The sequence below is a fragment of the Sphaerodactylus townsendi genome, linkage group LG02 (genome assembly GCF_021028975.2).
Source record: "Sphaerodactylus townsendi isolate TG3544 linkage group LG02, MPM_Stown_v2.3, whole genome shotgun sequence".
NCBI classification, from domain to species: domain Eukaryota; kingdom Metazoa; phylum Chordata; class Lepidosauria; order Squamata; family Sphaerodactylidae; genus Sphaerodactylus; species Sphaerodactylus townsendi.
In genome coordinates, this window is record NC_059426.1 from 82,991,528 (window position 1) to 83,006,817 (window position 15,290).

Sequence of the window (15,290 nt, forward strand, 5' to 3'; positions counted from 1 at the left end):
TGAAAAGCTACATCACTGTAGTTCTACATTAAAATCTAGTACATACTCTGATTGTGCAATGGAGAGAAACACATCTTATCGTGACATGCCTCTGAAGATGACAGCCATAGATTTGGGTTAAACGTTAGGAGCACAAACTATCAGACTATGACCACACAGCTTAGAAAACCTACAACAGCCAGTTCTGACAGCAGTTAGTTTGGCCTTAAATGTTTCCTGCAGCTTCTCATTGACTTACTTTTAACCAACCTTAAAGTCCAATGGTGTGTGTTACTTCTAAGACTTCAACTCAATTCTCTTTTTCACTCAACTGATGGTTTAATTGCAATAATTACACTACTAGAAGACCAGCAATGGATAAGCTTCCCAATTCAAACAACCACGTTCCCCCCCCCCCCAACAAAAAAACCCACAAGTCCATCACTACTTATGAGCTGGATCCAGAACATGGGGTTGGATGCAAATGGATGAAAAGCTCTGGACAAAGTAATACAAGTTACCATTTTTGTATAAACTACCCCAATAATCTAAGCCAGGGGTCGACAACCTTTAACACCCAAAGAGCCATTTGGACCTGTTTTCCACAGAAAAGAAAACACTTGGAGCCACAAATACTTTTTGACATCTAAAATGAAGATAACATTGTATATATTCTCATGCAGGGAGAAGTTCCCTTCTTTGGGGCCCATTTTTACCCATCAAAGCAAAAAAAAAAAAGAAGGGGGGGGGATAAAAAGCCTGTTGTTTTTGTACATGATTCAAATGACCAGCAATAGAACCCCCGTTCCACACATTTCTCTTTTTTTGTGTTGAAAGACACTGATTATGGCCCCAAAAGAACCCCCTCAAATTCCACTTGGATGGTGGATCAAAATTGGTGCCTTTAAAATTGGGGCTTTTGAGAAGAGACTTGGCCAGGAAGAGCAGAGTGACCTGCTGGTGTTCATTTTGGAGGGCTTTTCTCAAAGCCACAGCTTTTAAAACAGTGTATTTTAACAGGGGTTATCTCTTTTTCTCCTTGTGAGGCTGCTGAATCTGGAAGGTGGGGCTTAACAGGGGTTAACAGAGTTCATCTCTTGTTCCTCTTTGTCCTGAAGAGGTGGGGCTTTTGTCGCTGAGAGGTGGGAGCTTTAGTTCAGTCTCTCTGGAAGACCAGCGGCGCACTTCTAACGGCGTAGCGCAATTTTAATTTGCAGGCTAATTTTGTTTTTTAAATTAACAAGGACATATTTGACTTAGATAAAATGCACGTGCAGATGGCTCCAGAGGGGCAGTGACTAAAAGCTTAATATTGGAAATATCTGAAACAAATCAGATATGAAGGACTGAGAGAAGCCAGGCAAGGAGGGATGGGGGGCTTTCCAGTGTTTTGCACTGGAGTGTCCACGCATGTATGACTATCTGCCACTAGGACAAGTAAGTCGTGGAGTGTTACCCTCGCTGCAATGAGCTCCTGGCACTCAAAGGGAACGATGTGCGTTCTCTTGCAAGCCAAAGGAGTGGCTTGAACCTGGTAGAAGGCTAGAAAAGAGGGCCAGAGAGGGTACGACAGAGCAGAGGCTTTCAGGGGACCCTAACGGCAGGGTCCCCACTCCCAAGGTGACATCCTCTTCGAATGTCATAGAGGAGATAATGAAGGCCTTAGGGATGGAGGGTGCCCAGTCTGAAGGTGGGAAGATGCTCCCTTAAGATTGGGGATCCCTTCCTTAACTGAGGTGATCAGCTATCCTCTAAGCACTACAAGGATACCCCTCGGCGAGGTGGGGGGCTCCGCTTGCTGAGTGGGTGATTCGAGTCATTAGAAATGTAGAGGAGTTGTATGGGATTTTGTGTGAGGCGTGATGACCGCGTGGTGACTTGCACTTGCCTGGTGCGAAGACTCACCCGAGGATATCACGCCGTCCTAGATAGAGCTTTTAGACCGAGGTGCTGGGAATTGGAGTCAAAGCAGTTGTAGCGGTCCCACACATGCTTGGCAGCTGCTTGACATTGGGAAATGTAGCCAGGAGGAGGAGTTCTGGAAGCTAAATTTAGGCTGCTAGGGGGAAAGCAGAGTTGAAGTCCAGGACCTCCAAAGGTTGGCATTCTCAGAAATTAACGCTACCCGTTCCTGTATGCGCAGAGGCGAATTAGAGCAAGCAGAAATACAGGAGTCTCAATGCGTGGATGAGGAGAGAAGGTGGAATTGTAAAGGCAGAGGGGAACTTCAGTTGTCAGGAACTGGGGAACGCTTTTTGGGACAAGGATGAGCTAGGCCTGTACAAGCGGGACCGGGCTACTTTATCTCTTCATCAAAGAAGGAACCAGGCTGCTGGCACTCAACATTATAAAGGTGGCAGAACAGCTTTTAAACTTTGATCCACTGGGGAAAGCCGACAGGAGCTAGGAGGTGACTTCGGTTGAATACAGTATCTATGGGGATGCAGATAGAGAGAGAAGTTTTTCTAAAATCAACCACATACAAGCGAGGAACACTTAGCAGTATTGCATGCTGACAAGGGATAGGTGTCTACAAAAAGACTTGAGGGTTAAAGCACATAAATCCCAGGTTAAGGACGAGAGACAAGGGGTATACAGATGTCTCTATGCTTTAATAGTAGAAGCATTGAAGCCTAAAATGGGGGGAGCTAGAGTACAGAGTTTTGAAGGAGGACTTTGATATAAAGGTAGGCATTACAGAGACATGGTGGAATGAGGGAGAACCAGTGGGATGCTGATATATACCAAGGCTACACGGGTTCTATAGGAAGGAAGGATAGAGACAGAGCGCATTGGGGGTGGAGTTTGCCCCACTTTACATCAAAGAGGCATAGTATCACATAAAATAGCAGACAATGCAAGGGGAGCTGGTTCCCCTACAGAATCACTGTTGGATATCAATACCAGGTGTGAAGGACAGTTTAATATTAGAGATATATATTATATCGTCCCCCTGACCCAGAAGAAAGAAGTGCACAAAAGAGGATTCTAGAGATGGAAAAAGAAATTAGAGGAGCCAACAAAGAAGCAAAATGCTATATATGAGTGAGTAATAGAGTGAAATTTTAACTATCCCCATATAAACTGGAAAAAATGCATGTTCTAGGTCATAGTAAGGAGAGGAGGCATTCCCCTGGATATGCTAAACTGACTGTGGCTTAGAGGCAGATGGTTGTAGAGACTCAACCAGGAGGAAAGGCTGATCATTCCTAAGATCTAATTCTATGTGGGACCCAGGACCCCTGGTGCAGGAAGTCAGATGTTGTTGTTGAGCCGATAGGGAACAGCGACCTGGCATGGCTGTCCAGATTCAGTAGCTATCTCAGCATCACGAACAAAGTGGCAGCTACTAATGTAGTTACATTAAAGCCTTCAGAAAGGGAAATTTCTCAAAGATGAGGGGGATGAGTGCTGGCGGGAAGCTGAGAAAGGGAAAATCAAAGAGGAGTCCAAAAGGTTGTCCCAGGATGGCTTGGAGGTTATTTAAAAACTTACAGTAATAAAAGCTCGAAAGCTGGAGATGTGTTCACACAGGAGTTAGAAAAGAGCAGCACCCAGTCCAAAAGAAAGCCACCATGGTTAACAAAGAGAGGTTGAGGGAATTATCAGAAAAAAGAAAATGTCTTTTTCCAGAAATGGAAGTCCAGTTTGGCTGATATGAAGAATATGAGAGGGAACTACAAATGGTGGCAAAGAGAACTAAGAGTTAAGCTGTAAGGGAGTGCCAAAAAAAGGATTATGAGGGCACATGGCTCTCAGAACATCAAGACCAGCAACAAACAGTTCTTCAAATTGCATCAAAAGCAGGAAGCCAGCAAAGGAGGCAGTGGAGGCCCACGTTAAGATGACAAAGGAACAAAGGAGTGTGATAACTAAAAGATGGCAAAAGGAAGATTGCCAGAGAAGCTAAGATAGATTCTCTTTGCATCTGTCTTCACCCAAGAGGAGGTGAGGAACATTTCTCACTGCACACTAGTGTAAGAAGCTTCTTAGGAGCCGAGATCAGAGGAACCTTCATGAAGATAGTGGTAGAACAAGGGAAGAAGTTCACAGCAGCGGCATTGATAAAACTAAATGTTACCAAATCCCTGGCCCAGATTGCATTCACCCAAGAGTTCTTAAAGAGGCTCAAGCATGGGAATTGCTGAGTCTTCTCTCACTTTAATATGCAACTTATCCCTGAAATCAGGCTCCATCCCTGAAGACTGGAAGATGGCCAATGTCACACCAATCTTTAAGAAAGGATCCTTGGGGGGGACCGGGGAAATCTACAGAGCCAGATCAGTTTGACATCTGTTCCTGGTAAATTAGTAGAATCTATCATTAAAGATAAAATTATAAAGAGCATGTAGAAAAAGCAAGACCTGCTGAGAGAAAGAGTCAGCATGGCTTTTTGCAGAGGCAAATCCTGTCAATGTGCAAGAGCTTACTAGAGTTTCCTTTGAGGGATTGTGAAAACAGAGCATGTGGACCAGAGGTGAACGGTGTGGACATTGTCTGCTGATTTCCAGAAAGGCTTTTAACAAAGATACCTCACCAGAGAGACTGTTGAGAGAACTCAGCAATGAAGGAAGGAATAAGGAGAAGTCCTCCTATGGATTAAAAACTGGTTTGAGAAACTATGGAAACAAAGAGTTATAGGTTAATAAATGGAGAAGTTCTCACAATGGAGAGATGTAGGGGGTGGTATTGTCCCCTACAGGAATCCGTTTTGGGACCAGTGCTCTTTAACCTATTCATAAAATGACCTGGAGAGAGTGAGGGGGTGCCAAGAGTAGCGATAGTGGCCAAGTTTGCAGATGATACCAAGAATTATGTAGGGTGGGTAGGAACCACAGAAAGGATTACTGAGAGCTCCAAGCGGACCTTGATATAGAAGTGGGTGAGTGGGCTCAGAAATGGCAAATGCAGTTCAATGTAGCAAAATGTAAAGTAGATGCACATGAGGGGCAAAAAATCCAAACTTCACATACACGCTACAGGGGTCAGTGCATATCAGTCACCAGACCAGGAAAGGGATTTGAAGCGTCTTAGTTGATAGTTCCATGGGAGAAAATGTCAACTCAGTGCATGGCAGCTGTGAAAAAGGCAAACTCTATGCTGGGGATCATTAGGAAAGGAATTGATAATAAAAGCTGCAAAGATTGTCATGCCCTTATATAAAGCAGTGGTGCGACCGCTTGCCGAGTACTGTGACCAGTTCTGGTCGCCGCATCTCAAAAGGATATTGAGGAGATAGAAAAAGAGAAGTGCAGAGAAAGGGCAACAAAAGGATGAAGTTGAGGGACTGGAGCACCTTCCCTATGAGGAGAGGCTGCAGCGTTTGGGACTCTTTAGTTTGGAGAGGCGGCTGAGGGGGGATATGATTGGAAGTCCTACCAAAATTATGCATGGGGTAGAAAATGTTGACAGAGAGAAATTTTTCTCTCTTTCTCACAATACACTAGAGAACCAGGGGGCATTCATTGAAAATGCTGGGGAAAAGAATTAGGACTAATAGAAAGGAAACACTTCTTCATTAGCGTGTGATTGAGGTGTTTTGGAATAATGCTGCCACTTTGGGGAGGTGAGTGAGTGGCCACTAACCTGGATATATATATAGCTTTAAAGGGAGAAGCTTGGACAAGATTTATGGAGGAGAAGTCGATTTATGGCTACCAATCTTGATCCTCTTTGATCTAGAAGATTGCAAATGCCTTAACAGACCAGGTGATGCAGGAGCAACAGCACTTGAAGGCCATTGCGTTCACATCATACATGTGAGCTCCCAAAGGCACCTGGTGGGCCACTGCGAGTAGCAGAGAGCTGGACTAGATGGACTTTGGTCTGATCCAGCTGGCTTGTTCTTATGTACTTATGTTCTTAATGGGGTTGTCAACTTCCGGGGGGGGGGGGGGACTGAACTTCTCCCCCCTCCCCCGAGCAAATGTCTGCCATGTAGGGTGGACTAGACAGCCATCTTCCTCACTGAGCAAGGTCCCCGCCCTGGTCCCAAAAGCCACAGCTTCTGAGAATCTACCCCCAAATGTCCTGGGATGTGCCCGCCAGGAGTTGGCAACCCGCAACAACCATGGCTGAGGATTATCCTGGCCTTCCTCCCTTCCACGATCTATAAGCTTACCCTCCACTGGCTTACTCTGAAGTAAACCTTCCAAGATCCATGTGCAAGGCTTTCCCCATGTACTCCTGCCCTCCTTGGCAATGCAGAAGCAAAAAATTCCCACCCATCCCCGCCTCCCCATCAAACAGCCCCGATGACTGCAACTTTGCAGGGCTGCAGGTGATAACTCCTTTAAAACCTGACATCGTCTTTCTCACCTGGACTCAGCCAGGCTGCCATTCACCAGGAAAGCCCCTGGAGCTCAGCGGGGCTGCTGGGGGGTCTGCAACCCAAGGTGGTGCTGCTGGGGTCCCCCATGTGGTCCCGCCCCCCAAGAAGGCCCCGGGGAAATGAGGTCACCCAAAACAAGGGTTGGACTGAGGTTAGGATTGTGCTGAAAATCTGCGCACCTGCAACTCCCTCCTGTTTCCCACCCTTCGCCGCTCACCTGTCCAGTGGTGCTCCGCCCCCGCCCCGCGCCATCATCACTGGCATCAGCCAACCAGGCAGCTTAGACAGGAAAGCCAGAAGTTGCTTCGGATAGCCGTCTCGGGCTGTGTCTCTCTAGGAACGGGGACTCTTTCCCATTAACCCTTAGGGCGACTCTCCAAAGGATACTGAGAGGACCCAAGCCACACAGAGCCGCACTACAAGGACGAAAGAGCTGCATGCGGCTCCGGAGCCATGGGTTGCAGACCCCTGATCTAAGCCAATACATGTTTGCTCAAGAATGTTAGTAAATGCAAGGAGGCTTACTGTCAGGTAGATGCATGGGACTACAGCCTAAGAAATATGTCCTATTGTTTATTCATTGAATGTTCCAGTTCTAATCCATTGATGATCCCCACCCAATGGACATTATATCAATTTAGAATATATACCCATCGGTTTTGCAGATTCTTGAGTTAACATAAAAATGACCTCACAAAAAAAGTTCAAGCAACAGTCCAGTTACAAAGGAGTTGTAAGTGAAAGTTGTGTACTTTTATTTCAACGTATCAAGCACAAACAAGGTTTCCCCTTCCAGGGGAACATCACGAGGAATGTAGTTAAAAATCTGGAAACATTTACACTGAAAGTTAGCCAGACTGGCACCACCACTATATATTTTAAGGCTGTGTATCTATCTATCTGTATATATATATAATCATATATATATATATATCGCAGTACTTACCACTTGGAACTATTTCAGGCCAGAAAAGAAAGGCTTAGTACTGGCTGCAAGTCTACATAAAATATTGCAAATCTTTTAAAAATGATGTAAAAATAGGAAGACTATCAACAGATTCAGAGGATGCAGTGGCAAACCCTTACTATTCCTGACCTTTAACCTTTAAATGTACCTAAAAGAAAATACCACACAGAGGGCATTTTCACACAATCGCAGGATCAGCCCTAGGCAGGAGAGGGGCTTTCTATGATACGAGGAAGCAGTCACTCCTCAGAACAAAATATGGGGAAACCAAACCAATGGGGTGCAAGCAATCACTTTGGGAAAAAACCTGGAACAGTTGCTTGTGCCTGCTCATGCATCTACCCTGTACTCATCAAAAACTCTCCTAAGTCAACAGAAGTAACCCGGTGCACCCCAGTGCTGTTGTGAGTTTATAATATATAAAATTCCGTATATACAGAAGCATTTAAATAGCCATCCTCTTTAACCCATTTTTGAAAAATGGTGTATTTCAGAGGCATTCCTTTATACAATGGTGTGTTCATGTTTTACTCAATGTAAAGTCAACTCTTTTTGTAGATTATTTTTTTAAAAAAAATCTGAACTGATTAATGAATAGTTATGTTTGACCCTATGGCCCAATGGGCATAGTTTAGGGCATTGTTCAAAGGGCATGGTAGACTTTGTATCTCCTAAAAGAGGCAAGCATTAGGAAATCGTGCATATTTACAGTCTCTGGGAAATGGAGTGTAATGAATTGGTCATGGGTGTTTGGCATGAGAAAGCACTGACCAAAAGATTGAAGGAGAAGATGTGCTATCTATACCTGGGTGGCTTAGTTTTTAGGATGACTATCCGATGCTCCCTTCTCAGCAGCCATCTCGATGACAAAATACCCCCACCCACCCACAGAAGAGCCATAGAACAAGCCACTGGGAACCATTGTACAAAACCAAGTAGATGTGGCATAGTGTTACAGGGGGCACCAATACTGGTTGGTATGTTTTAAATTGCATCAGAAAAATGACAAGACATAGAAAAACAACATTGCACACTTAAAGCTACATTTGGCTTTAGCATTAAGGCCCATACAGGTAAAGAGGTCCTTGTAGATGTACATGTAAAAAGGCAATGACATAATCTGATGAACAAAACTTGTAGGTTCCCTGGTTAACCTTGTTTCTTTCTTCCTTTGGCCCCCGTGCTGCGTAGGTATTAAAGTGCTTATTGCCGCAAGTGGGCTCCTTGCATTTCCACCTCCCTTGGGTTCCAGTGCTAAGCATGGGCTCACACTTCTATTCGCTTGCCATGACTCAGTGGCCTTTATTTGGAAATTAACACGATGAATTACAATGCAGAAACTAGCCGACATGCTTAGAAAAGGATGCCAAAAGGAGAAACCTCAACGAGCAAGAGTCCAGGAAGAGATTTTCGGATGAGGCCCTCTTGTAGAGAGTCTTTTTGTTCAGAGCAATGAGGTTTCTGCAACAACAAGAAGTTAAAAAACTGGTATTTAAAAAAAGTATTGCATTCTCTGGCACATGAATTGACCCAAGTTTGTTTTATATGCCACTACTAAATAAATTATTCTGGCCACATACAGTTCTTTAAAAAGATCAGCAAATCTATCCAGCAAATTTTTATCTTGTCCTTCCTCTGGAAGGACAAGATAAATGGCTCTTCCTTCCATATTTTATACTACTTTCAGAGTGTAAAATGTCATGTGGGCCATGCAGGTAGGATTTTATCCCTTGAACTACCTTTCTAAATGCTCTGAAATTTAATTCCCACTCACCATAAGACATCTTGCCATCTTGATTCGGCTTGTTTGTTTGCTTTGTTGTTGTTCTTGCTCAAAGACAATTTAACGAAATGCGTCCGTGAGTAGGCTCTCCCAATTTTCGCTCTGGTTTTCTAAACCTAAGGTGGGCTGATCAAATCAACCTATGTTTCTGATGAGCTTATTTACATCATTTATAGTCCTCCTTTCTCACAGACTCAAGGCAGATTACATAGTCAATACAATCAACAGGATGCAGCACTCAATAAATAATACAATAGGATTAGAGTTGTAGAACCAGTTAAAAATCTAGAAACACAACTGAAGAAAAGCCTAAGTACAAGTCTTAACAAGACACATTAATGAAACAAAATTTACATAGTAGGATGCTAGTTTCAGTAAGCTAAACACAGTAACACGGCCCACAGGAGCAGCAGTGGCGTAGTGGTTAAGAGCAGGTGTACTCTGATCTGGAAGAACTGGGTTTGATTCCCTGCTGTGCCGTCTGAGCTATGGAGGCTTATCTGGGGAATTCAGATTAGCCTGTATACTCCAACACATGCCAGCTGAGTGACCTTGGGCCAGTCACAGTTCTTCAGAGCTCTCTCAGCCCCACCTACCTCACAGGGTGTTTGTTGTGAGGGGGGAAGGGCAAGGAGTTTGTAAGCCCCTTTGAGTCTCCTATAGGAGAGAAAGGGGGATATAAATCCAACCCTTCTTCTTCTTTTTTAAATAGCTTTGTGAAACATTTAATATAGTGCAAACTCTATTGCCTGCATAGAAAACAGTTTTGCATGCTTTGCAGAAAGCTAGGAGAATGGGAGCTGACAAGATAAGAACTGACCTACAAAATCAAGTTAGAGTTCTTGAAAAAGTTCCACTCCTCCAAATTAAGATAAATGTTTACACATGCTTGGTAGGAGGATCACAGCAAACTAAATAAGGTCTGAATTTATAAACTTCTTTTACACAATACCATTTTATTTTTGGAGCTGTAGCAGTGTCCACAGCTTGTTTTGTTCTTCTGTTCTATACACAGGCTATGAAAAGATGCCATTGTGGTATCTTGAATTTTGCACTTTTCACATACAAACTTGATTCAATTTGTAGGCTTTTATTTTTCATCAGAGGCCATGTGTTTGAGAGCTTCTATACATGAGCCAGGCCTCTTGTCCTGATCCTTGCCTCATCTCCATTAAAAGGGATCCCCATGGGAGGGCACATTCAGACTCACTGTCTCTTTCCTTCAGCCCCCACCTTGCCTGTGCTCACGGGTCTTCTCTCCACAGGCCCTACAGAGGCCCAGAGAGGCCCAGAATATTTCTAACCTTCTGAGGCCCCCATTGTTCCCATACTTGTCTTTTTCTTTCTCCTTCCAGCTAGAATTCCCACTTCCTCTACCACTCTCATGCCTGTTATAGAACGGGATATGTGGCTAACTTCACTTTCAAAGGGATTCATGTTTATTTGACACCTAAACAGATCACTGTATTTTGACCGGCACATCCATGTAGTTCTGCCATACCTATGTATGTCCTGTTGAGCTCTCTGTAGCGACAAGACAGCAGTGTGGATTTCTTTCAAATGGTTGCTTTCTTTTCCACACTGAGTACATGGACTTTCAAAACCTGTGGTGGAATGAACAGACAGTATGATTTCATCAGTGTGGTGGAATATGGGGAAACTGTTAGCAGAGGCAATTGACAGTTTTTGCATTTTGTTTTTTTGTTCCTCAGGAAGGAAAATCATTCATTGTAAAAGGAAATGGTTTTATATAGATAACACCTGCTTCATATAGCCATGAAAGCCTAAAGTAATTTTTAATACTGCAGATTTTACAGATCTGTGCAAGGAGGAGATTCACTTCCAGTTACTTTTTCCCATCTCTGTAAAACCCTGACAAAACCAGCACAAAAATCACATCTGTAAAAATAATAATAATAAAGGAACATGTATTTTGAATCCCTCAAGGATCCAAGGAGAAGGGCAATTTAGAAAAGAGAGGTTTGTTAGTTGTTTCCTGTCCCATTCCATAATGCACCTCCTTTGAAGCTGATTTTTCAAAACATTATCAGGACTCCAATAAATGCATTGGCCCTTAATACATGGAACACTTGCCTTGGGGCATTCCACTGCACAATGGGCTTGTAGTGGGGTTTCCTCATGTTTCTTTATCTACATGTGATGTGGCACTCACTCCTGTCATGCAATTTTTCTGCAGAGAACTCTTCTGGGCCTGCTTTTCCTGCTTCTCTTCACTCGGCCCATCAAGTCATTCTTGAAGGCACAGATCTCATCACACTCACTAATCTCAAGATTGCTGGCTTTGTAAATGTCTTTTAAATACTGTTACATCAACATATTGTAGCCCTTTCCAAAAATGATCTCCCCTCTAAATGAAAAAGGCAAATGGAAAGTGAAAGAAGTACTTGCGAAAATACGTCCATACAAGAAATCTTGCCATGATGAAATTAGTCCCCATTGGGCACCAGACATCTTGTGCATAACAGTTAGCCCCCAACAAAGTAACCTAATTAGTGGCCATCAACATGCTATGAAAGCAGGTATTGTAGTCACAAAAGATGTACAATGGATTGGGGGGGATATTATTTTCAAGTAATGCACTACTTTGTCCACCACTTTTTTTTAAATTACTCATTTGAAATCTTAAGGGCTGTTTGATTTCGCTAAATTCCTGCACAAGCAGTGAGTTATACTGTATTTAACACTCTACACTACAGCTAACATATATAGTTTCGTCATATTTCAAACACCATCTGGGCTACTATTAACAGTTACCCTTGCATATGTTTTAGGAGAGAGGTATTTTGCTTCATGTGTAGTAGATACCTAGAGACACTAGCTGCATTCAAACTATCAATAAACCATGGTTTGATTGAACCCTGGTTAGTTGTGATGTCTGAACCTGGACACCACACCAAAATGTTTCTTGACTCCAAATCAGGATTTAAATCTAGAATTTTCATCTGATTTGCAAACCTCAGTTTATTCCAGTTGCGGTTTGCTGTGATACGCAAATTCACAAAATTGTTGTGAAACTCAAATTCACAAAATTGTTGAATCTTATTATCCCTTGTGAGGACCTGGTCCAAAGACTGCAGTATAGGGAAGGTATTCTCTCTGCAGCAGGCAGAGAGAAACAACAAGCAAAAAAAGTTTTGTTCCTTATATCTAATAGACTAACCAGAGTTTGTTGTGCAAACCATAGTAAACCATGGTATGAAAATGCAGCTGCAGTCCTCAATAAAACTACTAGACCTATTGTGATTACCCCGTATGTCCCAGCTCGGTGTTTGCGTTCGGCAGAGGCCAATTTGCTGGTTGTTCCTGGCCCCTCTATGATGCGGCTGGCCTTTACTAGGGCCAGGGCCCTGCCTGGTGGAACAGCCTCCCTCTATCTGTCCAGGCCCTGCGGGATCTTGGTGAGTTCCGCAGGGCCTGTAAGACTGAGCTGTTCTGCCGGGCTTTTGGAGGGGTCGGCTGCTGAGGGTGTCCCCAGTCCCCTACCCTCCTCCCCTTGTTCTCTGTTTGTTTTAATTATGTGGTCCATTTTAGTGGGGACCTTTTCGGTTTCCCCGGGGTGGGTGTCGGTTTTAGTTCTCAGATGCTGGCTGTATTGCTGTTACTGGTTTTAATAAGGAGACAGGGCTTGTATTATATTTGTACTGGTTTTAACCTTCCCCTGTCTGTATATGTTTATTTGTACACCGCCCTGAGCCCTCTGGGGGAGGGCAGTATAGAAATCAATCAATCAATCAATCAATCAATCAATCAATCAATCAATCAATCAATCAAATAGATAGACAGACAGACAGACAGACAGACAGACAGACAGACAGACAGACAGACAGACAGACAGACAGACAGACAGACAGACAGACAGACAGACAGACAGACAGATAGATAGATAGATAGATAGATAGATAGATAGATAGATAGATAGATAGATAGATAGATAGATAGATAGATAGCTTTAATTGTCAGGTTATAACACTGCATCAAATCATGATGCAAAGCACTACACTAACTTTCAAATGGCTAGATTTGAACTTATAACATATAACAGAATGAAGTTCAAAATACCATCATCATCGGAATGTTCCTGTACAGATTCTGGTGTTGAACAGCTGCTTTCTGTGTTCTGGCTGTTGTTGGATGGTTGGTCACTGGCTTTACGTCGCCGACAATCATTTGCAGACCTCTGAACAAAATGCAGAACAGAAAAACACATTAGATGCACTGATTTTACAGTACAGTACAAAGGGCATTATCTATAAATAAGTTGGATTTACCCAAAAAGGTTCATCAAGTATCTTCTGTGTAGGCATGTGCAGGTGCAGACTGGTTGCAGAGAAATGATCAGAAGGCTAAAGCCTCAGAGTGCTTGGAGTCTGGAGCTGAAAGTGGACTGTTTTCCCACCTAAACAGTCACACGATGAAGGCAGGGAAAGTGCTCATTCTCCCTTTGCCACCATAGAAGTGTTCTAATAAAGCAAATGGCATCTCACACCAGGGAATAGGGGGGAATCATGCCTGCAGAAAATACACTTGATGAACAACAATTACAGGGGCTGATGGGAATTGTAGCCCATGAACATCTGGAGAGTTGCAGGTTGCAGACCCCTGGTCCAGACGGAGCCAGTCAGTTCTTAAGGCTTATGAGCTGCTTTAAAGCCCTTTGTGGAGTATCTGCTGAGGTGAGAGATTTTTCCCACAATGTTAAGAGAGGAGAACTTTCCCTACCTCCGTCAAGTGACCATTTGGGCAGGAAACTAGCCTGCTGTTGGCTTCCAATGGGAGAAGGGAGTGCTTGAAGACCGAATTTCATGGTAAAAATGCCCCATTGTTAGCACGGAGAATAGTCTAGGGCAGCCGGGAGTTCTTCATAGCTCCCGGTGCTGCAGCGTATCGCTATGTTGCTGCCCTGGTGCACCCCCATAGCTTTGGCTTTGCTCTCCGAATTTCCAGACCCGCAAAGGTTGAGGTTCTTTTGAAATGTCCCTTTGGTGGCTTCCTCTGCCGTGCAAAACTCCTCGGCATCAGAACCGGGGCCATTTTTCCCGCCTCACTGCTCTGGCCCACCCCACCAATGGACAGGTGCCGAAGATCGGTGCTCTCCCCCTCTTGCAGTGGAAAAAACCATGAAGGGAGAAAACTTGGTTTTTAGACAGAAAAGTGGTGTGTGCAGACGCCGCAAACGAGAGGGGGGCAATTCTCTTGCATACGCAAGGATTTTAGATTTAGGATAGATTTTAGATTTAGGACCATGCCTACTGACCTGCTTAAAGTTTGGGTTAGCACTGGGTTGCAAAGTACGGCAACAAACCATAGAGACAGAAATGCTAAAGCACATTAATTTCCAATTTGATTTGGGAAATTAATTGTTCTAGTTCTGCTCCCAGTCTGCAATATGGTCAGGGGGAATAGCTTTGATTGGTGATACACACTGTAAACTTGATGGTACAAGGGTACTGCTCTGCACTACAAACATTATGCCTATGTTTTTGCAGATCAGAAGCCAAGGATGAGGGACCATGACTTGTCCTAAGCTCTGAAGTCAAGTAGCCTGAAGTCCATTGGGCGACTAACCAAAGTGATCTGAAGAGGAGAGAATTTCCCTGGGTAGGCCCCGTGAAATGTTTTGAGACAGAAATTCTGCAAGTGATTTTTCTTAATGTCTACTTGTCAGAACGCTTGTATTGAGCAAAAACCCATTTTCTGAAACCTGTCTCAAGGCATGCTCATGCTGAACTGACCATATGAACATGAGAATCAACTGTGACTTTGCATAATACCACTCAGCCAGTAACATGCAGAAGGATGGTATATCAAATCCAATGAAACACATGGAGAATAAACACAGAAGTGGACTTTTTGGCTGAATTCTGCTTACCTTGTATCTTGCAACTTGGTTGCTGATGCACCTGTTTTTGTGAGTTGACATTCTATTGGATAAGTGCCTCTGCATGGTTTGAAGTATTCCATCTTTTTCATACTGGGCAATATCATTCAAAGGGTCCCAGGGCCTTAAACTTTCAAAAAGAAAAAAAAGCATTAAAAACCCAAACATGTAATAGAAGCAAGAAATATCATTTTGTCAGTCTGTATGGCAAACTGGAATGTACATGCACAACTTGCTCCACTTCTGCCCCAAGAACCGTATAACAAATAAAAAATCTAAAAGGAAGTGCATGGATCCAACGGATTGACATACTACTATTCGCTATTTTCAC

The 15,290-nt window shown here is 43.5% G+C and overlaps 1 protein-coding gene across 3 annotated transcripts in view; it reads right to left on the reverse strand.

The window, feature by feature from the left end:
• Positions 1-7,041: 7,041 nt before the first annotated feature.
• Positions 7,042-15,290, reverse strand: part of OSBPL5 (oxysterol binding protein like 5) — a 156,707-nt gene continuing 148,458 nt past the window's right edge. For all 3 annotated transcript variants that reach the window (XM_048484298.1, XM_048484296.1, XM_048484297.1), the window contains 4 exons: positions 14,951-15,089; positions 13,141-13,258; positions 10,562-10,664; positions 7,042-8,738 (listed from right to left, as the gene is read on the reverse strand). In XM_048484298.1, the coding sequence (XP_048340255.1) occupies positions 8,618-8,738; positions 10,562-10,664; positions 13,141-13,258; positions 14,951-15,089 (481 nt within the window). In that variant the 3' untranslated portion in view covers positions 7,042-8,617. The remainder of the gene's footprint in view (positions 8,739-10,561; positions 10,665-13,140; positions 13,259-14,950; positions 15,090-15,290) is intronic.